The following is a 25,688-nucleotide window of genomic DNA, read 5'->3' on the forward strand; positions in this document are numbered from 1 at the left end:
GCGGGAAAACGGCATCCGCCTTCCCTCGCTGCTAGGGGCGGGGAGCGGAGCCGGGCGGACTACAGCTCCCGAAGGGCTGCGGGCGCCGAGGGCCGGCGGCCTCGCTTCCTGCCCCGGCCTCACCTCAAGGGCCGGCGGTGGCGGGAGCCGATGGAGGGCACCGACGAGGAGGTGCGGGTGCAGTGCCCCGTCTGCCTGCGGGAGCTGCCGGGCGCGCACATCAACTCGCACCTGGACCGGTGCTTGCAGGACCGGGGGGCTGAGGCCGAGCCGGGCTCCTCGCCCCCCTCCAAGCGGCCGCGCCTCGCTGCCGCCCCGCCGGGGAGCCATGCGCAGGGGGAGCCGGAGGAGGCCCGCCCGGCCGCCGGACCCCCCCGCGTCTTCTCCCTCTTCCACAAGGGCCGGGGCGGTGGGCAGAGCCCGGGAGCCGCTGGCAGGAGGAGCGAAGCGGGGCGGGAGGAGGCCGCCGTGAAGCCGGAGGAGGGAGGCTCCGCAGCGCCGGCGGGCAGCGGGTCGAGCCTGGCGCAGAAGCTGGAAGGGCAGCCCCTGGCCGAGCGGCTGCGGCCGGACACGTTAGGGGATTACGTGGGGCAGGAGCGGGTGCTGGGAGCCCAGACCCTGCTGCGGTCCCTGCTGGAGACCCACGAAATCCCCTCCCTCATCCTCTGGGGGCCACCGGGCTGCGGCAAGGTGAGTGGCGCCGCCGGGCCCCGCCGCCGCTCCTGCCACGGCCTGGCCGCGGGTCCAGCGGTGAGGCCCCGGGCACAGGTTCACCCCGCGCAGCTCGGGTTAGGTGCCCAGGCCCTTCTCTGTCTCGTGTGGCTTTCGAGGCTAATGAACTTAAAGAGTGGGAGCGGTTTATTTTTCTGAACTCACCCTTTTTTCTTGCCTTATTGGCTTCTTTTGTGATCTCTTTATGTGGGCTGCTGCCCAGAAGTCTTCACTTAGATTACAAAAGCACCACCTGCCGCCTGAATAAGACAGAAGTGGCTCAACCCCACCAGCCCCACTCCCTGCAGCTTGCACTTTGGTTACGCACGGCCTTGTCAGTTTCACATAATCTAGATTTGGTAAACTCCAAAGCTGTTAACTAAAATGCAGAAGGTGAGAAGCTTAAAAACAGCAACAAAACGGAATCAGTAAAGATGTGTAGGAAATTGAGTGAAATACTGGCAAGATTACTAGTGTAGGGTTTGCTTTAGCTCACAAATTCCAGCCCCCTGACAGAAGGCAGCACAGGTGTGGAAGGGAGCTAACATCATGGCCAGCCACCCATCCACCTATAAACCTATAAAATAATCCACCTGAAACTGATAAGTTTTTGCAGGATCTGGCTGAGGGAGTCTCTTGTTCTGCCTCTTTTAAGATACCAGGGGCTGACCATGGTGAATCCCAAAAGGCACTATAATTACAGCGCAGCAGTGAAGGGATCCACAGCTGTAGTGAGGGAAGGACCAAATGAATGCCTCAGGTGTGGTCAGGAGGGAGATCTCAAAAGATCTCACCCGCATTTTGTCCTTTTTCTCTGTATTGTAGATTTTGGGGGTTGGGGGTGAAGCTAAGCAAGCAAAATATATGGTTATTTCTGTCAGTCTAATGTGTGCACAGCACTAAGTTTTGCATATTATATGTGGTTAGATATCTTGGTTCTGCCTGAGAGTATTTGTGGGAAATTTTGGATAAGGAAAATGATAACTGATGAATTAATGCTAGCACAGAAGTTAAGGACAGAGCAGCAGCTTGCTCTGCTCAGCACACTTACCTGAAGATAAAAAGAGGCTTGATATGTATGGTATTTGAATAATAATGTAAGTTAATAAGGAGCAGGTGTGAGAACAATTGATAGATTAATACTGTTAGCAATGATGCAACAAGTTGTTCAGGCTAGATAACACACAACTGAAAAGAACTAGCTGATGAGCTTAAATTATTGCCCCTTTCTTTAAAATAACTGGGTAATACCAGAAAGAGAGAGATCTGAGGACAAGAGGTAAAGAAGGGCTGTTTCTAAAAACTTGTCAAGGGTGAGGTGGCTCGCCAAGCAAAATGGCCAGAGACAGAAGTAGAATCGAATTCTTTAATAAATAGGAGTCCACCTTATTGAAGGAGGAATGTCTTCAGGGGCTTGCGTCTGTATTTATTCATACTCTTCTGCCTTTGGTTTCTTATCTGTGTCAACAGCATCTGCTTGCTCTTTCTTGAAGCCCTTTTTTTCCTTAGAAGATAATGCTGTTACATATATAGTGGTAACAAAGCAAAGGCTGCATAGAGTCTCTGGAAACTGGAACTGAATCCACTGGCCTTTGGGTTGTGGTCGGATGAATCCACTGTTTTTTTGGCTATGGAAATGCTTTTTCAAGAGCTTGTGACAGCTTACACTTGTGTTTCAGGTCTTTTTTTTAGGAGCCTTCTGTGGTACTAAGGCTCGTTTCGAATAGGGGTGACTTGTTTCATGCATGTAATAATGCAGCTTTCACTCTTCTTTCCCATGACCTGTCTTCCTCACCCATATGCCTTGTGCAGAGTTGTATTTACTAAGCTTGCTTCTCATAGAGTTTAAATTCTACTGCTCATGAGTCATCTGACCTGCTTCAAAGACTGTGCCTTTTGCCCCATCAAGGAGCGGTTCCACAATTTACCCGTTATATTTTCTCATTCCAAGTATTTAAGCTGTTGGGTAGCTCATCTCCTTCCTAGGTTATTCCTCAACAAATAAGTTTTGAGGCTGCATGCTCAGACCATCCATTCCTGGCTGAATCAGAAATGCCTACTGCAAAAAGTTGAACTTCTCCCTTCACCCATGCGTATCAATGTCTCTAGGATAGTGCTAGAATATAATTTTATCTCAGGCCTTCTTTCCCATGAATCATATTGTCTGTCTCAGGTAAATGGCTTAAAGTTCTATCCTTTACTTGGATATTAAATTCCTGTCCTTGCAGATTTAATATGCAAGGCAAAATAGTCCCCCTAAAGAGGGAAAAAGAAGTCTGTGGTTGCCTGCCTGCCTTATTCAGTTACTGTTTGGGTTGTATGTATATAATGTGTAAGAACACATTTCATGAGGAAGTAACCTGAAACAAGTGGAGGATGGACAGATGAAAGGGAAACCTATATCTCTTTTTATGTGAAGAATCACATAACTTAGTGCCTGAAACTTGAAAGATCTTGTGAAAGAGAAATAAGTATTCTCGCTGCCTCTGGACCTGGTTGACTGATAATCAAAAACTTCTGTTAAATACAGTCTTTTTCAGTGGGAAAATATTAAGAAATAATGGCATGTTATGTAGCTTCAAATGTAACAAGCCCATGTGCTGAGCTCTGCTCGTCAAAGAAAATAGCCTTGCACTGGAGAGTAGTTGCTAAAATAGGAGTATAATTAGATATGTTGGTCTAAATTCAGAAGTGCTGTGTAAGATGGTCATAGACCCCTTAAACCTCTTCACACTTCTGCTACCCGTGGAATCTGATTATTGCCGCCCATCTATGCTTTCTTCCATTTCTACAGCTAAATGCTGCGCTAACCAATACTTTTGAAAAGGGTAGAGCAGAACTATGTAAAAAAAATAAAATAACTGGAGATGGAATTAATCCTTGGGCCAAATTTCAAATTAATTTACATATTATTTATCAATCTGGACCTTTATGAGGAGTAGTAGTTCATCGGTCTTTTTCTGTCCTCTTCTACGCAAGAAGAGAATGATCTTGGCTATTAAACCGCTATAAATGCAGTATTTCATATTGTAGGTCAAGAGTACTCTTGGAGAATTTTTATCATGATTGTAATAAAGCTAGATACCTGAGGAGAAATACCTGTGTTTTGTACTGCTCTGCCCAAGTTGACTTCAGCCTCAGCTGCACTTGACTATTCAAGGAATCACAATCAAAATTGGAAAAGACAAAATCAGGGTACTTCTCTTATGAGTTTATCTTCTTTTGAGTTTCCACCTGTATTTATTGAGTTTTCTTATTTTAAGGGACCGTGATCTTTGTGCTTTTAATTTGTCATCCTGATTTCTTAGGAAGCCAAGGTGCTCTAGGTGAAAAGGCTTTGACTCTTTGGTTTTTTTTACTTTTGTCACTATTAAGTGTTGAACACAAGAATGTATTTTCTGCTTTTAAGAAGCTGGCCAGATGCAGGCCAGAAGAAGAAACACCGCCTCAAAGAGATGCCGTGGTTATTAACTTAGGAACAGTTAGCTTGTTCATCCTGACTATGCAAATTTTTAAAAGCCTGTATGAATCCTAGTGTAATCCGAGTAAGCCGTTCTGTGATTTATGACACCTTAATGCAGGGATTTAGATTTTTGCTTGTCTGCCATGGGGCACCAATTTTAGTAAAGAGTTAGCTGGGGGACACAGCGTAACTTGAGCACTGAATAATTTTCCTGCCACAGATACGGCTAAGCCTTGTAAACCTGAACATTCTGTATTTAAATACGGTAAACATTCCCTCTATGTTTGCTGTTTAGCAAGACAAAATGTAGGCAGCAAGTGTCTGGAACCTGCTTGCTAAAAAAGATAAGACGAACATTCATGCGTGATTTTCTGGGGTCCATATCTGCAATCTGGTACTAAGGTGAAATATGCCGTGTTGATATGAGCGCAAAGCATTAAAAACCCCTTTCAAAGACCACCAAAGTGGTCTTTGAAGTTTGTATCAAATCTCCACTGAGTATATATTTTGTTTCTGGGATTTTCTTGTATTTCTTTTCTTTGTTTTTTATTCAAGACTTTGCTATGTGACACATTGAAACACAAGCAGCAAGTCCAACTTATGTATTTTGCTCCCCGCATATTTATTGTCCCTTTCCTCTAGCGTTTTCTATTTTGCTAATTCAAGTGATTATCTAAATGGCTATTTGATTACTTGAGTGTATTTCATCTTCTCTTGTTTGTACGGTTTGGGGCCTGATTTGAACCATTTGAAGTAATGAGTTCTTTTGATTGATTACCATGAGATTTCTAACTGAAAATACTGTCTTTTACAGTAGCATAGAGTGAAAGTCGAGAACACCTCTGAAAAATGAGTTTGTCTCTGCCATTGCTTGGGAGAAGTCTTCGAATACAGTGTGCTTGATTTTGCTTATGCTAGTCTAAATCTGGAATAATTTAGGGTAGCTCTCTAGGAAGAGAAAACTGGAAGAGAAAATACAATTGTATTTGTAAAGCAGATGGAATACAAGGAGACAAATCTGGATGCACCAAATGGAGGCACAGCTCCATTTCAGTAAACATTATGCAATGACCTTGCCTCTGTTTATGCTTGGTCGGACTTGGATTCTGGAAGTGCTGTAAACCACATGCTGTGGCTGTTGTTCAGTGACACCTTACTCCTCCAGTAGTCTCACAGTGGGCTATTTGGGGTGTGAGGAACCAAACAAGATGGGTAAGAATAGCATCTGCCCTTATATAAATGCCAACTGCTGCCACTTTTGATTGCGTTTATCTCTATAGGCAGTGTCCCTGAGCCATGTTCATCTGCTATCCTGCCAATTTCCTTTAGACGCAGTCCGGCTCATCTCCTGTGACACAGTGCGGTGGCTTGGGGTGAGCTCAGCAGTGTTGGGTAGGACAGACCCCAGCTTTTTAAGCTGCATCCTAGGGAACTGCTCCCCTGGCTGGCATCCAAGGATGCTGGCACTGTTGGTGTCACGCTCAGGGCAGTGAAACAGACTGTGGCCTTTCCTGACTGCTTGTCAACCACAGTATGGCCCTGCTGCCCTCAAAGGGAGGGTTGAGGGTGAGGATAGGCTGTTGATGGCAACGCCGTGTAAGCAAAGATATGGAAATCCTGGCCAGAATAAAGGAAGAGGCAAAAATACGAGGAAAGTCACGGTCAGAGAGCAGCATAAAAAAAGCAGGATGCCAGTTCAGAACTCTGATAACATAGTTTAGACCCTACAAGTCTATAGGTGTAGCTAGCCTGTTGGGCTTTTGCACTAGGCTGTCAGTCTTTTGTCATTCCTGCTGCAAACATAATTCACACTGTGGTTTGCTCTGGAACAAACCAGCAAAGTCACTTGGTGGGGAAGCCTAAATGCCAACTAGATTATCCCTGCTCAGGAAAAATCCATGCTGCACTGCAGTCTATACTCTAATGCAGATCTGTGCCAGATCTGCTTTGGTCACCCAAACATGGCCTAGCAGACTGTGCAACCTTCCAGACTTGATGGGAGAAGCATGTATGTTGGAAGACCCCATCTATGTACAAGGAGAGCTCTTGCACCAGTGTGGTCCCATAAAGTGTAGTACGAGTGGCAGCTCTTCATGAGAAGGATGTGAGAGGTGAAAAGGGCTGTGAGGCTGGAACAGAACAGAACAACTGTGAGCTGTTCTGCACACCTTGCAGGAGCTCTCTGACATGACTGCTGAACACAGTATAGACATAACCTGAGAGACCATGTGTTTTCTGTGACTGACACCTACAGTGACTTTTTTGCTAAAGTTATGCAATTTAAGAATGAATAAGGAAAGTCTCCATCAACAGGCAACTGTAGGCAGATCCCTAAACAAGGCCTAGCTGATCTTCCACAAGAGTGACCTTAGATTTCAGTCAGCTCTTGACTGGAGTCGTCTTGACTATGATCTGACCATATACAGTAATCTCTTCCCAATTTTTTCAATTCTGCTTTCTGAAGAGAGCAAGGCAGTACCACTCTTTATTCCTGGCTTTGATGAGCTAATGCAGCGGGCATAGTTTAATGGCCTGGTAAAGAGGTGCAAAAATTAAAAGACCACCTTGCTTCTAAGCGGGTAATGTTAGGCATTGAACATCAGCATTAATAGGACATGCTTAATTTGTACTTGCTTTTTTTTGTTTTCTTCCAGCCATGGGTGTGAGGCTGCATTGACTAGGGGCAGTGCAGAAAATAGGGAAATAGGTTACGCCAAAGAGAGTTGCCCAGTCAAGAAAACTTGTGGATATACAGAAATTTCTTGTCTGCTAGTACAGACATACAGCTAACCAAAACAGCAAATCTGATTGACTTATCTGCTCTGACAGCAAGAGATGCGTATAGCCAAGCACACTTTGTGGGTTACTTTTATTTCATCCGTAACTCTTATCTAATCCTGGAGGAACTGGTAGCATAGTTGCTGGGAGTGGGCCTGTTTGGCAATTTTTTTGTTTGGTTGGTGGGTTTTTGTAAATCTCGGGTAATTGCAGCCTTTGGGAAAGGATATTCCCCTTTGGGCTGGCATGAAGAAATTTGCAGGATGGTGGAGGAGAGTTTCAGTAGTTAAATGTTTGTTCTGTTTGTAATGAATCTGGAAATAAGGGACCACAGGCTCAAGTTGAAAATGTTATTCATGGGTGAGTAATGGTTCATGAAATTCCTGGTGGATATGTTTCCATGTTTCAGAATGGCTCCTTATGATGGCACTTCTTCAGGCTGTCTAAACAGGTAAGTCACTAAAGTCTTGCAGTTTTCAGCATAAAACTTGAGATGAGTTTGGACAGTTTGGTGGGGTCACGGAAGAGGACGGGATTTCTGAAAGGGGCAAGGATATTACACTGTGAGCTTGGTGTAAGGTGTAATTTTTAGTGAAGTTAGCAAAAGGCATAGGATCAGTCCTGTTCTCATTGATATAAATACCACTTTACTTATGGGAAACAATACTTCTGCTCCTCCCCAAAAGGAAAAAAAACATGATCTAAAGAAGAAACACCCATATAATAAACAGAGCAGAATATCAACTTGTTTAGATTTCCACTTCCTGCTTGTTATGCTCATTCTGATATGGAAATCTCATTCATATTAAATTGCAACATCAGCGTCACTATTTTAAAAGACTTTTTTCCTAATGTAAGAATCAAACCTACTACAAAATTTATTTCAGACAATGAAAGATAGTCAGTGTGTTTTCTTCTGCCTTATTCTGTATTGGGTTTTTCATTTTCTTCTTATCCCTCAAATACATTGCCCCTGAATTTAGTGAGAGAAACTAGAGGTTTGGCATATTAGTTGCAGTTCTGTGCTAGTGCCTTCCATACTTAGACCATCCTGCTTAACGTAAAGTCTCCACTGGGTTATATGTTCCCTAGGTTGTAACCTGATAGTAACAAAGAGGGGGAAAACAGTGTAGCATGTTACTGAGTTTCACTGCAGATGGTAGGAGAAAAAGTAGCATAAAAAAATTGAGCTCGCTGGGAATAATAGGCTTTCAGAGGAATAGGGAAAGTTTCATTGTGATGGGCAGTTTAACTTACTAAATGAATGATTGTGCAGAACAGAAAGAAGAAGCCATGGGCATGCCTGTCCATGTCAAGCACTGCTTTCGAAAGGCAATGTTTGTTATTCTTATTACAACCTTTGTTGACCCAGAGGTTGGCAGAGTGGAGAGGTACATGCTGGCTGAGAGCCGTGCAGCAGTTTTCAAGCAGATTCTTGATCTAACAGTAACTTTCAAACAAATCTCTTTGTAATTTTTTTTCCAAATTAGGGGTAGAAATATGGACTCTGTGCATGTGCTTAAAAACAAATCCTCATTGCGTTTTTTTTTCTGAACAACAAAACTATCTATGACCTCATGAATGAAGGCCAGGATGCAGTTCGAGCTACCAGTTCAAGTGGAGCTACAAGAAGAATAGCCACTTGATATTTTTTCTTTTTATCCCCCCCTCCCTCCCTGCTGCCACTTTTAGAGAAGGAAGAGGTACATTTTTCCTTTTTCATCCTCAAATTTGATGTATTGGGGGTTTCCATTCTTTCAGTGATTTTTAAAGCATGAGTACATGCTCTGAAGGTACATTCTGAATCAAGGCCCTTTTGTAAGGAAACACCAACTTTGGTTTTATCTTGTCAGCTTAGTTTCAAAGATAGTTTCACTTTTTGGTTTTTGATTTCCCAGTTCTTCCTGATTTCTGTAGGCTTTGCTGCAAGCACTCCAGCGTCTTTCCAGTCTTGTCTTCTGCAGTGATACAAGGAGGGGAGAGGCTGGTGCTTCAGCTGCAGGATTGAGAGAGGATCTGACACAGGATGTGAGTCTTGTATTAGGACATGAAATGACACCTCTGCTGAAGACATTCAGGAAGCCCTTACTAAAACTAAAGCAAGAATAAATAGCGATACATCCTCCCCCTTAGCCTCCCCTTTCCCATCTTGGGCTGGTTGCCATTTCAGGGACAAGGAGATCCATTAAAAAGAGCAGCGCTGTTAGGGCAGTGAATGAGGTCCTGCCAACACCACTGGTAGCCGTGTGGTAGGTGGTTGCTTCTGCAGCTTCCGTGCAAGAGGATCAGGTTGGCAGCACCTGCTGCTTTAACCTCAGTACTTGGAATATCTTCTGACGCGGTTTTGTCAGCACCTGTCCCACTCCTCATCTGCTGAGGCTTTCCTGTCTTCAGTCTCCTTGGGCTCCTCCTTTAATAGAAAAGTGAGCTTGGTGGAAGAATCACCTGTTTTTTCGGCAGCAGCACTTTCAAGTGGAGATCCACTCTGCTTGGGACATCCAGATACACCTGCCTTTACTAGGGGTTGTGAAGAAAAGTCTGAAAATAATGCCTGTGATGTTTTTGGGTGTAGTAAATCTGCCTAGTAGTACCAGAGGTTGCTTGTGCTTTGTTAGGCTCAAGTGAAATTCCCTATAAATAAATTCTGATTTGAAGGAATTGTCTATAAGGAAAGAAAAACAATGTAGCTGCTCAAACCAGACAACAGTTTCTTCAGTCAGCTGTCTTTTACTTCCCTAGGCCAGCATTTGATTGCTGTTGACTATTTAGATTTAAAGAGTTACATTTTCTTAAGTATACCTACAGTTTCTAGTACTGTAGCTTTTTATTTCTTAAACGTGGTTGCACCGTAAACTCTCCTGCAGGTGTCTCAGGGTAGTCCAGCTCTTTATCCATTAATATACTCTACAAAATAATTGAACGGCAAATTGCAGTCAGCCCGTCTTATGTGACAAATGTATTTGGTGAAGAGTTCTTCTGTGGTAAAGGAGACAGCTGTCATTGCTGTCCTTTTCAGTATTGCGACTGAGTAGGTCTGGTACGTAAAAGTGCAGGCATTAGAAATGCAGCAGTGGAATTGGCAGCTGCCTCTTGCAGGAAGTTTTTAAATCTTCTGTGTGCTAGAATAGCATAAAGTAAAATACCTTACTCTGTAAACTGTCAACACGGTCCCTTTGTCCAGAACATTTAGCTTTGTTCTTTACATATTTCCTTCAAATGAGTACTGTCTGTGTCCAAAACGATTTTTACAAAGCTTTCTCCTATTGCTCTTTCAGACTACACTGGCACACATCATAGCCAACAGCAGCAAAAAGAATGGCACGAGGTTTGTGACACTGTCGGCCACAAGTGCCAAGACAAATGATGTTCGAGATGTCATCAGTCAAGCCCAGAATGAAAAAAGACTCTTCAAGAGAAAAACCATCCTCTTTATTGACGAGATCCATCGTTTCAATAAATCTCAACAGGTACTGTACTACGCCACTTTTTGGAAAAAGCCTTTGTCAGTACTTCTGTAAAAGTTCCCACTTTGCCTTAAGATGATAGCTTACTTCAGGCTTTTGATTATAATGTTAATGTTTTTAGGAGATTAATTCGGGAAAAACATAAAAATTAAATTTCATAGCTAAGTTCTGATCAATGTTTAATTATTGTGATTCAAAGATTTAAATAAATGTCTGAGCTATACTTGACTTTTGTTTCTGCAAAGTCATGTTAGTAATGTTTGCTGTACATATCTTCATTTCAGCCTCCTCCACAAGGGTAGCATTCTGCATTACCTTTAAAAAGGTCTGGAATGCGGATGTGCCTAGGGTGTTTGGTTTAATGTTGTCCCCTCTTCTCTGTGAGAAAAGAGACCATAGTCATACCATGGAAAGCTTGAATTCTGCAATACAGTTGCAGTTTCTCTAGCAAACTGTACTCTGATCTTCCTATCATTTTCTGAGCCATCCTACAGAATTATGCAGGGAACTGTAGCCCTAAAGATTGGTTCCAAGAGTATTTAGAAGTAACCTCACTATTTGTTATACTTGATACGGCAATTTCATGATATCTTACATTTGCCAAGTAATAAACTGAGGTCACATAAATAAACTAAAAATTCACAGATTTTTGACACTGTTTCTTTTCAGCTGGTAGGGTCATTCTTGGTGCAAGCAGGAGTTACTAAGGTGAACAGCCCATAACGTGCTGTGTGTGTGAAATTAAATCATTTAGGTAGCTGAGCAGATGAGCTGCCTTGTCAGTGAGGTTATTTGTCATATCAACAGGGAACCCAAAGACTCACAAGACACAAAAAACATAGCCTACTCACATGGAATGTTTCAGGTTGTCATTGATTGCGATCAGCTTTTTCTGTTTCCCTCCCATCCTCAGGACACTTTCCTTCCTCACGTCGAGTGTGGAACGGTGACCCTGATAGGGGCAACCACAGAAAATCCTTCCTTCCAAGTCAACGCTGCTCTTCTGAGCCGATGCCGGGTGATTGTACTGGAGAAGCTCTCGGTTGAAGCGATGGAGGCGATTCTGATGCGGGCCGTCAGGTCTTTAGGGCTCCAGGTTTTGGGCCAGGGCAGCCAGCACGGCAACACTGCGACTGGCAGCAGCAGTGAGAGCTTGGAGTGAGTACTTTATGGGCTGCAGGGTGTTAACGCATACAGCCCGAGGAATTGACTGCCTGCCAGGGAGAGAATGAAGCAGTTGGGGGGTGGGAAGAGAAACCCTAGCCACTTCTAATAGTAAAGAAAAGAAGTAGCAGCATATGGCAGGGGTGGGGGGTGATAGGAGAGAGAGAATTCAAAGCACTGTCTCTCTCCATCCAAAACATAATCTCACCGTCTGGATTAGGAGAGAGGGTTTTATACTTGGATCTGTAGCTCCTGACTCACCCTCCCAGGATATTTAAATCTGTTCTGCTGCTGAGGATTTGCTATGGAAGCCTGTAACTGGGTCTTTGTCATGTCCTAATGTGTGTTACTTCTTGCTACTGGTTGTAAAAGCATCATGTTACCATTAAGTGGTGGATGGGGCATCCGCTCTTAAACTAATTTGGAAGGGGCCAACAAAAGCTTGTTATTTTCTGATAATTTTTTTCTAATAAGATCAGGGAGGATACTATGCAAGATAAGTGCTGTTGTATATTTTATGGTATGCTGTGGGGAGGGGGGGCTGTCGCTGTGAGGTGTTAATAGATTGTTTTAAGATAGACTTTGTTTTTCTCTGCTCCTTGTTGTCCAAGACAGATAGAATCACATTAAACATTTGGAGGAGTTTTGGAAAAACCGAGGTCCAGATTTGTCCATAAGGGATGTTATCTGCCTTCTGAAATGACTAGCTGGCATATAAGAATAGTGCTTGGTATTGTACTACTTTTATGCAAGTTGTTACAGTTCCTTCATGTTAATTCTTGTCTGTACTCCTAGTAATTAACAGTCTATTGACATGGTGGTAATTGGGCAGCACTCTGTATAAAATTAATGAGGGGGAGTCCACTTTGTCCTTTAGGTTTGTCACAGAACGTAAGCACTAAGAATCACTCACCTGAATGCTGAGGTCAGGGCAGGGAAAAGGAAAGCTATTCCCATTTTATTTTTAGGATACCCTGCCCCATGGCTTACTCATTTGTAGCTTTAACATATTGTAGTAATGTGAATTTTAGAAGAGGGGGCAGTACTGCATGTCAGCTTTAATGTAATGGCACAGCTGTGGTTGTGACTACACCCTGACTGGGGTTCAGAGACTTTCCTTTCTGTATGGGATTAAAGTACAAGGCATAGTTTCAGCTGCAGTTGTTTGGGTTTGGGTTTCGCTAGACTCTCCGTATCTGTAACCTTCCGTTAGCTATGGATGATTTAAACAGCATGGTGTGGTGCTTCATCAAACTGAACGAAGTCTGTCAGGTAGATTGTCAGACTAGCACAGTTTCAGAAATCTATGAAAAGAGAGAGGGCCCTACTCCAATGGCTAACGTAGGAGTCAAGCATTTGAAAATTAAAATGGGGTTCAGAATCTAGGAGCATTGGTAGTTGTGCATTAAGTCTTTCCTGTCTCTCCTGCTGCTATCTGGTTCAGGTCTGTAGTTGATACATACTGTTGCTGATGAGTTTGGTGTTTTATAAGCCATTCTGTCCCTCACTGTGGTTCTGGTTTTTGTCCTCCTCCTTGCTTCACTGTCCATACCATTTCCTCCTCCTTGCTTCACTGTCCATACCATTTCCTCCTCCTTGCTTCACTGTCCATACCATTTCTGCTTCTTCATTTCTTCTCCATCTACTAGTCTACAGGAGCAGATGTGTCTCGCCTTTTACCTCTTCACCTCCCTGCCTCTATGAAGCAGGGCTGTCGTTAGATGCAGGCAGGTAGCAGTGTTCATGCTGTCCTGAGGAATAAATTAAAGTCACCAATTCTAGTTGAATTGGTTGTTCACTGTGCTCACCTTTGCTCCAGACTTGGAAAAGGAGCTATAAGGCAGCATGTCCCCAAATGTGGGGCATGCCCACTTTGAAAATGCTGCAGAGATCTGTCCAGAAGGCACAAGAGATGTGTATATTGAATTTTGTATTTCATTTCCCATGTGAGTCTTCCTTACCAAACCACAGAAGTGTAGTATGAAGTACTGCATGTGCTGCTTGGCCTCAGTTTATCAGACGGTCTTGGTATCACATTACTTGCCTAACATGATGTCTGACCTAGATGACATTTTGAAGAAGAGGATGATTCTTTGTGGTCTCTCCCATTCCCTTGAAGAATAAGATGAGAGTGAATCTTCCTTAGTCTTTACAGGCATCTTCTGTGCTCAGCAAGAACACAGCCATCGCTCAGTGATTCAATATGTTTCACTGTCTCTGCACTCCATGCATGTACAGCAGTTATCAAAAGGAAAGTGTGTTCTACATGAATCCGTTTCCTTAAGTTTTCCTGGTGGCTTTTTCTTATCTTGCTTCCACCATTGCTGCAGGTTTCTGATGAGGTTATGTCACCTGGCTTCGCTTCACCCCACTGTGGCCTTTTCTTGCTGTAAAGCTGAAATAGAGCTAGCAGGAGGTGTTACCTACTGTGGTATCTTTTTCTTTGCTATATCATCACGCTCATAAAGCTTCTTTGACAGTTTTTATATTTATTAGTTACTGGATTTCTTTAGGATAAGATGTGCTTTACGTTGTATTTTCATGAACTTTACTGCCATCAAAGTGTGCCTCTTAAAGCCTGCGGTAAATTAAGCTGAAAGTCAGAGGAATATAAAAGGAAGAAACATACTAATGAAGAAGAAAAGTAAGGAGAAGTCAATGTTAAAGATGCTTTATATTACTGAAACTTTGCCTGTGCTTTCTGCAGTTGACTCTGTCTCAGTTGTAGCGCAAACTGTTCCGGGTGTACACTGATATGCTACACTTACACGTGTCAGTGATGGAGGAAATAAAATTCGTCTTTTCTTGGCTTTTTATTTTTATCATTCAAGTGCTGCCTTCAGAGTGGTATCTCTAATTGAAGTCAGACAGTAATCTGGATGGTGGATTAATGTATTTGAAGTTAGATAGCACAGAAGGTGCACAGCTGAGGGAAACGAAAGAATCCCCAGTTTCCTTTTGGCAAGCCCAGACATCATGCAGTTCAGCTTGTTAGTGGCTGTATTACAAGTACTGACAGGTTTTGAATTCACTGGTTTGTAAATCACAGCATTGAAGATGGTCTTCCTTTGGGTCTTTAGTGTTCAATGCCTTTTTGAAAATCATTCCCTTTTTGGAACATCCATCCAATTTCCTTGCAGGAAATAGAGTTGCCAGCATGAGAGGCAACATTCAAAGACAATGCTGTTAAGGCAGTGAGCAATACATTATCATACTGCAGTATTTCAGATGAAGAGCCGTATTTGCCTGTAAGAGTGTTGCAGTTTGTCAAGGAGCGAGTGTAGTGAGAATATTGCACTGAGAAAGTAAGAAAGTACTGACTTATATGTGAAAGAAGCAGTGGGTACTTTCATCTCATGTTCTGCTCAATTATTTTTAAATCTTTCATCATACAGGTTCTCCTGGCCTGGACTACCTTGTATTTACTCTCTGATATTTCTTACGCCCTCTTCTCATTGTATCAAATGCTGCGCTGTTGTACAGGTTTTGTGGGTAGATCATCATATGTTTCATGTTGGTTCTTGGCACAAACTGTCTTGAGGGTATGGAGATAAGGAGGAATGGGAAGAAGGATTTATTATCCTGTAGTGGTAGTTTTCCATTTCTTAAGCTAATATATCACCTTCAGCTCAGTGAGTGATGGATCCTGGGGCATCCCTTTTGGCTTGTTTATGTTTTTGTCTCCAAGTATCATCAGTTACAAGGTACCAACATTAAGCATTGGCATGCAGTGGGTGTTCAGTGTTAATTTTGGAGATTGAAAAAAATATGAGCTTGCCCATCTGCAAGAGGATCCGGAGCTTGGGAAGAGGTCAGAAAGCATGGGAGTTATTCTGCCTTGCAGTTCCAGGGTGTACAGAAGTCGGGTAAAGTGTAAGGGTGTAGGGCACTTGGGCTTCTGAAGACAGGGTGGGCTTAAAAATGTAAAATACAGCAAGGGTCTCTTGAAAGCCAAGGTAATGAAATAATTGTCATCCTGGTTTTGAAATAAGGCTCCTGCCTAGTGAAGTTAAACCATCAAAAAAAATGGAACTTAAGATTTCAATTCATCAGAAAAAATAACTGAATTCAGTTATTCTGAGTATAAAATGTTACTGTTTCCAAATACTGAGCATGAATGGAGCTGAGATTATGGAACAGGGAAGCATTATGTTGTTTCCAATCAGTAATTCTCAGCAATATGCTGTGCAAATAGCTTGTATGTGGCAATTTTCTCCATTTGGTTTTGTTCTTTTTATGCCCTGTATGTCATGCTATTGTTGTAGACATGGACTGGATCAGCCTAATATATAATACATTATTTGGAGTGGAATTTCTGTTACCAGTATGTTGTAACTTGGATTTCACCATGGAAGTGGACAAGGCCTTTGCTTGTAACCAGATTTTCCTAACTTCCTTGTGCATGTTTTTTTCAATTCCTGTGATACTAATTGCTTGTGTTGAGTCAGCAGGGCACTTAGAGACCTACAGTGAAATTGAAGAGAGAGGAATACAACTCGGCTTTCTTGCCCAGCTTCTAATTAGCAAATAAATGGCAAAAGTGCTCTGAGGCCTCAACTTTGTTTGGGACAGACGTCTCAGCTTCTTGCAAGTGTAGTATCTGCCTTTTAGGGCTCTGAAAGCTTCACCTCCACTTGCACTCGTTGAGCGCAGCTGTGGGTATCGATGTGAGGAAGCCTCAAGCACATGGTCTTCTCTGCAAACAGGAGGCAGAGCTTAGCCCTTGCAGGTGAAACCTTCTCTTCAGTCTGCCCTGTTGGTGTATACCAAGTGTTTGCTCAGTGTGCGGCATATTTGGTTTTGTTCCCTGTTGATGGAAGTATTAGCAGCAGGATGCCTGTTTGTAGTGCCTGCTGGGTTTTTTAAAATGTCTTTGCTTTCTTTCCTGGCTTCTTTCATTGCACGTAGAAAAATCTGGTGCCTATCTGTAGTGCTAAGGGGTGAATGGAGCTCCCTGATTTTCAAGGAGTTTGATGCATGAGATACTTGACTGAATAAGTCCCTGTTACATTGTTCTTCTTTACAGTTCAAACATGAAGATGGTGTTTGAAACACATAGGAGAAAGTGTAGTTGTTTTGTAGTGCCACACTGTGTGTGTGTGTTTTGGGGTTTTTTTAGCTTTATCAAATACATGAGAATGAAGAAGATGGAAATAAAAATATGATGAGATGCATATGTGTATATAGATAGATTTATTTTTCCCACAGGATGTGATTACTGCTGCCTAATCTCTGCAACATGGGTTATGGCCCTAGAAGACATTTGTCAGTCTTCACTTGCAGTGGTGTGGAATTAAGATTGTAGCTCTAAAAGTTTTTCTCTCTTATATGTGGACATGAGGGGGCACAAATACTGTCTGTTGGAGTTTTTCCAGCATCTACTGTTTTTTTCTTTTGTGTGACAAGTGCAAAGTGGATTTGCAAGGAGGAAGAGGAGGCAAGTAATAAAAATTAGTGGATACATGTGTCTGGGAACCCTGGCGTTGCCTTTTCATTCACCACTTCTAGTAACAGTAATAAATCTTTATGATGAATGAGGTGCAGGGCTGTTGTGAATCCTTAATTATTTGGCACACAAGGACTTCATAAGAAATTGCCTCTCGTGCCAGCTCTGTGCGTTAATCTATGCTGATACATGTCACTCTTGATTTTCAGTCCAGTTACTAAAAATGGCTAAGTTTGGACCGTTACTTAATGTCATGCTTTAATTCCACTAGCTGCTCTTTCCAAATAAAATCAGTTGTACCCTCTGCCCGGCAAACACCTTAGCCATTATCTTGTCTACATAACTGAAGTTTGAGGGTCAAATCCTCAACAGTATGCATGTGAGATGTGCAGAGGCGAGTTGGTTTGCATGTGCCCTGACAGTGGTGATTGCAGCCCAGCAGATGAAAACCTGGAGAAAGAGCCTGAGGACTTTCCCAGATTTTTCACTGACCCGCTATGAGATCTCAGGAGATCTTTACCTGCTGCTGCATTTCTCAACTCTTCCTGTCTTGTTCATTTAGATTGTGTGTTCACTGGAATTTGCTTTTTTATGTGTTTGTATAGTCTGGCACACTTGGAGTAGTAGATGGCAAGAACAGTGCATGCACTGGGATGCCTTTTCTTTCTAGTAAGATATTTTTTGTACCCCAATGACTAAGATGTAATAGCTCTTAACATTTAAAAAAAAAAGAATGCAGGGCACCCAGATGCTTTACAATGTAAACAATCCTTCCAGTTGCTGCTTTTTAAAGAACACCTGATAGCCTCTCTTGCTGGTGGTAGTTAGTTCAAAACCTTATGCTAATTACTTTATACTTCAGTGTACTCTCTCACCTACACGTGGATAGCTTCCTACCTTTTCATTCTCCTTCCAACAAGGAATTCGAAGTGCTACCTATGAAATGCTGATGGAGTAAAACCTTGTAAAGTTCAGTTGCTTGTGCTAGAATTGTGCTCTGGCAAAACGCTAGCCCTACTTTCTGTTGAGCTTGATGACATGAGGAAAAATAAGGGGGTTAAATAGATGAGAGCTCCTGCCCTACCTTTTTCATGTGCAATTGTATTTAACTTGCATTGGGGCAGGAGGAAGAGGGGTTGGGTCCCACAGTGTTCCCCCACACTCTGCAATGCTTAATCATGACAGAATGAGTTAATAACAAAACTTAAACCCAACAAACCTTGCCTTTGCCTCTCAACAAACTTTGTAAAGAAATGCCATCTCTAGCTTAAATACGAAAGGAGAGGAGCATGGATCAGGGCTAACTGTATGGTTATTCTGTTGCAGATTCCCGGTGTACATCGAGGAGAAAGCTCTAAATACCCTAGCCTACCTTTGCGATGGTGATGCAAGGACCGGACTAAATGGACTCCAGTTAGCAGTTCAGGCCAGATTAGCAGCGGGGAAGACCACCCCTTTAAATATTAGCAAAGGTGGTTCTGCAGATGGCATTGTGATAACAGAAGAGCATGTAAAGGAAGGGCTACAGCGATCTCACATCCTGTATGACCGAGCAGGTGAGTTCCTGACATAGTCTCTGAGAAGCAGTCTTCTCAAGAGCTGGTAGTCTCTATAATTTCTGTTTCTTCTCCCCCTTTCGTACCAGATGGTGAATCAGTGGTTGTACTGAAATTTGGCCTAAAAATTACTTTTACTTTACAGTCTAGCAGGCTCACCCAGAAATTCCTTCCAAACAGGGTTTCCTCTGACCACTTAAGAAGTGTAGGGTAGTTGAAAGACGTATTTGCATCCCTGCCAACAGTTCCACGGTGAAATTATGTGTTCTTTAAGGTTATTAGAATATTGTCTTCTAAGGGGATTGCAATGTAGAGAGGGAGAAGTAATTTGATGAGGAGATTTGTTCTTGGAGGGTTGGAAATCTTCCATTGCGCTTCTACTCCTTTGAAAGTCTTGGACGTGCTCACATTCACAACAATATAGGTGAAAACCTGAGCAGTTGGATTTATTTTTAGAATTGCTTTTTAAGGTAATGAATTTTGTAGCTTGCTTAGGGCAGGTCACATAAATCTAATTGCATTTAAGGCTTCCTAATGTGATAACCACTCTTGCTAAATTTGTGACTTGGCAATGTTAGGCATCACAGTAGTTGGCCACTATACCATTTTATGTGAGAAGGTTAAAAATCAGAGAGTGAATGTTAGAGATTAGATGAATCCCTTTGAACTCATATGCTAGTTCTTCGGCAATACTTGAATTACTGTGCAGTATAGTATCAAATGATTATGCCAAGCAGTATTTGGAGGATTGATTGGTTTTTGTTTTGCCGCTGTATCTGATATGCTTAATTAACTGTTGCTACTCAAAACCTGTGATAATGGATTTTTCGAGGTTGGTTGTAAGCCCTTCCAACTCTGAAAAATGCCGTGATTCCATAATGTATATGTCTGTTTGCAGCCTTCTTGTTACACAGAGGAAACGATGGCTCATTGTCAAGAGAAAGTCAGCTGGGCAGATATTGATATGATGGCAGCTAAGTCGAGGGTAGACAGGGGGAGGGAGAAGAAAAATTTTATGGGGTCTGTGGCAGGAAGAAGTCATGATTAGGAGGAAACGGAAAATCTGACCAGTTTACTGGTGTGAGTTTCTTGTGCTGTGTAGGTCCCTTGTGTGTTTGCTGTCGCCTTGTGGCCACTGTCATGCAGAACTCTTGGCTGTGTCTATTGCTCCCAGCCTTCCTAAGCCTATTTGCTCTTAGAGATGGCACAGAGTGTCCCTTCCTGAGGCTTGCATCAAGTCTAGGTAGCATGTGTCAGCCCCTTCTGCATGACAGAAATCCTTCGAGCTCTGTATAGGGTTTTTCTTTCTGTCAGAGATTTTCAGAGAGTGGTGAGAGCAGTGAAAATTCTGGTTTTCTTGACTGTACGAATGCCAAGGAGCCTGACAACAGATACTGTCACAATAGCAGGTTGCTCGAGTACGTGCCTTTACAAAATTCCTCTCTTCTGTGAAGTAGTCTGTGTCTCGGTTGACCACTTTTGTCCATAGTGGAGATAGCTGTTTGTCTTTTTATATACAAAGGGCTTCTGGATAGAGGCTGCTGTATAAATAGAGAATTTTTGTAGCAAGTTTTGGCTAATACTTTTTGAATCACCGTTGTGGTGGTGGAATCTACAATCTGCTAATATAAAGTGCTTCAGCCTTATAAAGTGGAGGGACATGTAGTGTGTTCATGTAGAAAGCACTAAATAATTGATTAGTGTTCAGTCAGAGTTGTGTCAATTTGGAATTTTGATTTTACATCGTTATTTATTTTTGGTCACCTTTTGCAAAATTTGACAAATATATGTAGTTGGACATTCCTTTATGTACTTTCACCAAGAAGTCTAGGAAGGAAATGATTCATAATGCAGTCATTAGGCTATTGTTCTGATCTTTGTGCAGATAATCTATGCTTTCAAAAGTCTTCTTCTGTCCTTTATGGATGGGCAGTTGATATTTACTTTTGGCTAAGACAGAAAATATTGTGAGATGGGAACTGTGATTTTACTTCTGCCCACTACCTTATAAATAGGGATTGCTGAAGAAGTCCAGATATTAATTATGGTCAGTGAAACTGAGGTCTTTTCCCTGTCTTCTACCAATAAGGCTTTAGATAAATCGTCATATTAAATTAACTGGAAGACTCTTCATGAGCACATAAAGCAATTTAGTGGCATAAATCAAAAGAGATTTATGCATCTGTATACATTAGACACTAGAAAATTCCGTCCTCCCCAAAGCTTCTTGTGCAGTATCTTGTTTCTCAATGGAAAGGTACTTACCTTTGTGGGAACTGCATAGAGCAAATGTGTTTTGATTCCAAAAACTCTTTAGACTTTTGATTTCAAGAGGCATCCAGGATGCAGAACAGCAGCGATAGATAAGTTGGCATGTGTCTGTCTCCACTGAATTGATATGGCCAAAATCTGTGTGTTGGCTAACCAGCCTGAGAGACAGAGCTAATAAATAAAGGTCTGTAATGGTCTGTAAAAAGTTCTTTAATTATTTTTTTTTAAATTTTTTCATTTTTTTTAAAGTGCTTCTGGTAACTTACATAGAATATATAGAAACTGCATTTTTTAAAAAGAAACATAAAACTTCGTTGCTCCATGTATTTTGCCGTTAATTGAAATTGCATTTAAAATACAACTGAAGAAGTCCAAGTCTGGTGTATAAGTATTGTCATCATTTTGATGACTCAGTCACCAACATTAACTTTGTGAGGAAGGAGATAAAGGGAGAAAACTGTCCCCTTTCTCAGCCTGCATACTCTGAAGTCCCCTACAGGTATGTATCTCTAGTCCCAACCTATCTCCTGGATTCCTTCTGCCTCTCCAGCTGCTATCCCCAAGTATGACACTTTACAGTAACCCAAACAGTGTATAAAAGCACTCCAGGAAAAAAAAAAACCGGATGAGTCCAGCTTCTGCAGATATTTAAAGACTGTCTTCCTTACTTTTAAGAGACCAAGAGACGCCTCTTCCAAGAGGACAGTGCAAGTTCAGCTGCTTGGGTTTATTGCTACTAACTCACTCACTCAAGTGTTATGACAGAGCATGGACACGCTGTTTGTGTTGGCACGAGTAATGCCTGCATACCACAGGGCTCTTTGTGTGGAGTCCTCGCAAAAATAGCTGTCTGCTGCCTTGTGTACGCCAGCAGCGCGTGTGTTGAATTCCCCACAGAACCATACTGCAGCGTGTACAGCGTTGCAGGAGGATGGACCTAGTTTCTGACCTGGGAGGTAAAGATCTTGCTGGCTATGAAAGGATAAATTGCAGCTGTATGGGAGCTTTGGTTTTCTAACTCATGCATGCGGCCTTTTATTTGGCAGGGGCTACAAATGATGGTGATGTCTTCTGATACGGCCCTTGAGCTGTAAATCCTTTTAGCCGTAGGAAGAAGAGAAGTATTAACAGATGGCTGTGCATGCAGCCAGTTGTCTTTATAATACACACTTCGCTGTGAGCCAAGGAATGCCAGGCACTTTAAAAAATAAAAAAGGCAGATTATGTTGAAAGTTTAACAACAATATTGCAGCAAAATACTCTTACGAGTTTGATTAAAAGAAATGCATAAGAATCAAAACCAGCTGCACAGAGAAAAATTGCAAGCAGGAAGGGTCTCATTCAGTGTGTGTAATGTTGACCCTCTGTTTTATCTGTAGCCCTGAAAAGATGTGTGGAATGGCTTTGTTTCTCCTTGGAGTCCATATCTAATCTTATGTTAAACTTTAATGTTAAAAAAAATTACCTGGTAATTCATTCCATCTTCCCACTCCTTCTTTAGCAGTCTGGCATTTCAGGTTTTGTTTATGGGTTTTTTGTTTCAGCGGCTTACAGTTTTCAGGACCCTTCCAGTAGTGCAGGTGCTCACAACTGAACTTGACATTTCTTAGGAATTTGCCAGGGTTGTGTGCTGTGATACAGTTTCCTCCAGATTGTATAATGTGCCATCATTATATATCCGCAGCAATGTTTCCTTTTTTTCCCTACATAGTACAGCAAACTTGTGTGTCCTTTACTGCACGCTTTATTTTCTGGTTTTAGTTGATGTGAAATTTCTTCTTCTAAATCATCACTAGTGTATAGTACTGGATTTCTCTGAATCTTCTCTTGTCTTCTCAGAGCTCTGTGTGTGTCCAAAAGCAATGGTCAGTGGATTGTATGTGGTCATACTTTACTCATTGTCAATTAGGAGATATTTATATAGGGTGTTCTTCCTAACTGCTTAAAATATCTGTATGTTTTTTGTTTTGAAGGGAAGTTCATTAGGGTACCAAAACCAAATTGTTTGCTGTGCAGTGTTTAAAAAAACACCCTCCTTTTCATCTGCAGTTACTCTGTTTGGCTTACGTACTTAGTGGAATGAACCATGTGGAAAAGCATGAAGACGACGTTGAAAACATTTTAATGAACACCATAGTAACATACACATAAAAAGAACTTGAAAAAGCAGGTTATGTTTACCTGCTGTGATCTAGTAAAATATATTCTGTTCCCTTAAATGCATTTCACTTTTTTTCCTCCTAACAGCTTTGTGTATCTCTTCTTCCCCATTCTAAATAGGAGAAGAACATTACAATTGCATCTCTGCCCTGCATAAGTCTATGAGAGGCTCAGATGAAAACGCTTCCCTTTACTGGCTTGCTCGAATGCTTGAAGGTGGTGAAGACCCACTCTATGTGGCAAGGAGGCTGGTGAGGTTTGCAAGTGAAGATATAGGTCAGTATTTGCAGTATTTCTTGTTGGAATATTATGTTGAGTGAAGATCTGCCAGGCTTCAGGTTTCCAAAAACTGGCATTGGAGGAAAAAAAACGACCCCAAAACAGCTGTATGCAGAATAGGTACAAAACACTGAAATGCTCCACATCCCACAAAAACTTTGTATACACAGACAGAGACCTATGTGCCGTGGCATTGTGATGATTACCTACTGCAGGAGAAACATATATTTTTGGGTCAGGTTTTGGCAGTGTATTAATATGGATTCTTTTAAACTCTGGTGACTGTAGGTCACTAGTAAACTTGTGTAACAGAGAATGTGCATTTCAGGGATGTCTGCTTTTTTAGTGACTCTGGAAGGTGAATGCCTAGCCTGACTTGCAAACCTCAGATTTGATAGCTGACTCCCTGGCTGTAAGGCATCTTGATTGACTTATCCACAGTAACAGCTGCAGCAACACTTCAGGCACGTATGTGATGGGTGAAGAGTTATGAGATCTGGGGAAGCTATGTCTATATAGCAATATTTCCCCATTTCTTTCTCAGTTCGAAAAGTAAGTGAATCATACATGGGCGGCTGCTGCTCAGGCTGCCACCATGTGGCAACAGATTTAGTCTGTAAATCATACCCACAATTTAGACCTTTCTTTTTGGGGGGAGGCAGAAGAAGGAAGGCTGTGGATGGAGGCAGTATTTCTTATGTACTGCGAAGTATTGTACCAGAGGTTCCAACATCTAAGAAAGCAACTTTGAAATGCGCATGGATAACCTTCTATCTTACAGGAGTGGGGGAAGACATGGTAACTAAAGTAAACTGACTAACCTGCTTTTATCTGGTCCCTTTTTGTAGGGCTGGCAGACCCTTTGGCTTTAACACAAGCAGTTGCTGCTTATCAAGGCTGTCACTTTATTGGAATGCCGGAATGTGAGGTAAAGGCTTCATTAATTCACTGATGTGAAAGCAACGCAAACTGTAAAACCCATCTGTAATTATAAAAAGAAACAGAGATTGCAAGGACAAGGAAAATTTAGTTACTTGTTCATTCAGCACGCCCTTTCTTTGACAAGTAAGAGAGCATCGTAGCTCTTAAAATAGATGTGGTAGTTTGAAATAAAATTCACTGCATATTTATTGTTAAGATGTGGTATGTGAACTAACGTCATTTTGCTCTGTCCATTTTTTTTCTCTCTGTTAAAATATTCTGATATTATAAAGTAGCAATTCCTTATTAGTAGTGAAAATTGCAAAGAGCTGTGTGCTTGTTTAATAATATTTGTACTATAGTAGCAGGCAGAGGTCAGTTTAAAAACATAATCCCTGTCACGCTACACAAACAACCTGAATAACAGACCTTTTCCCAAAAAGCTTAAACGAAGTCATTTAACATTTTCCCTTTTCTTGTTTCCAGGTCATTCTAGCACAATGTGTAGTGTACTTTGCCAGAGCACCAAAGTCTATAGAGGTGTACAGGGCGTATAGCAACGTCAAAGAATGTCTGAGAATGCACACGGGACCTCTGCCGCCTGTGCCGCTGCACCTGAGAAATGCCCCAACAAGGCTCATGAAGAACCTGGGCTACGGTAAAGGCTATAAGTATAACCCCATGTACAAGGAGCCTGTAGAGCAGGACTATCTACCAGAAGAGTTGAAAGGAACGGACTTCTTCAAGGAACGAGAAACGTGACCGCCTTGCTCGGAATGGGGTTTTGATTTTATGACTCGTACATTGTACTGGGGTGCAAATTCCCCTTACTGTTTCAGCCATCTGTTACTGTGGTTGAAAGTATTAAGCCACTGAGCCTTTCAGATACTTTCTTATCCTTCTGGTTTAGCTGCTGTTATTCTGAAGGTGTTTTGTCAGGAATTGCAGCTAGGCAGTGTAGAAATGCAAAAATAAGCTTTATCAGTACAGTGCTGTTACCCTCTGGTTCAAATGAAATGGAGGAAAAACGAGAGACACATTTCTGGCTCTTGCTGTGAGACAAGGAATATTATTGTGGTGATTTTTAAAATCAGTATTTATTTCAGATTTTGAGAATGTTTATTTTCTGGAAAAATAGTAAATCGTACACCCTCTGCTAAAATATGGTAAATAAAATATAATTACAGTGTAATTCATGCTTTTTCGATGTTCCAGAGACTAATTTTGTACAACAGCATTTATTAAACCAATAAAGTTGTTAAAAATAGTGTCTATGCATTTGTTTAAATATTCTTATGACAGCAGTGTGGTTTTGAAAGTTTGAGGTTCCTTTAACTTTATCAGCCCTGCTTTCCAGAGCAAGAGTAGATTTTGGAAGTAGAATAGGCATGAAAATAGCTGAATTATGCTAGTTTTTTAAGTTGTATCACTTAAATTTTTTTTAATTGTGTGGTGACATTCTGGGAAGTGCTTTT

General features: G+C 41.9%; 1 protein-coding gene across 1 annotated transcript; it reads left to right on the forward strand.

Annotated features, from left to right (window-relative positions):
• The first annotated feature begins 103 nt into the window (after positions 1-103).
• On the forward strand, positions 104-25,480 carry WRNIP1 (WRN helicase interacting protein 1). The gene is made up of 7 exons (XM_063326016.1): positions 104-690; positions 10,228-10,419; positions 11,330-11,574; positions 18,353-18,582; positions 23,134-23,289; positions 24,141-24,220; positions 24,700-25,480. Exons 1-7 carry the CDS (start codon positions 151-153, stop codon positions 24,973-24,975), a joined length of 1,719 nt encoding a protein of 572 aa, XP_063182086.1. The 5' UTR covers positions 104-150; the 3' UTR covers positions 24,976-25,480.
• Positions 25,481-25,688: the final 208 nt, after the last annotated feature.

This window comes from Chroicocephalus ridibundus, chromosome 2 (assembly GCF_963924245.1).
Source record: "Chroicocephalus ridibundus chromosome 2, bChrRid1.1, whole genome shotgun sequence".
NCBI lineage: Eukaryota > Metazoa > Chordata > Aves > Charadriiformes > Laridae > Chroicocephalus > Chroicocephalus ridibundus.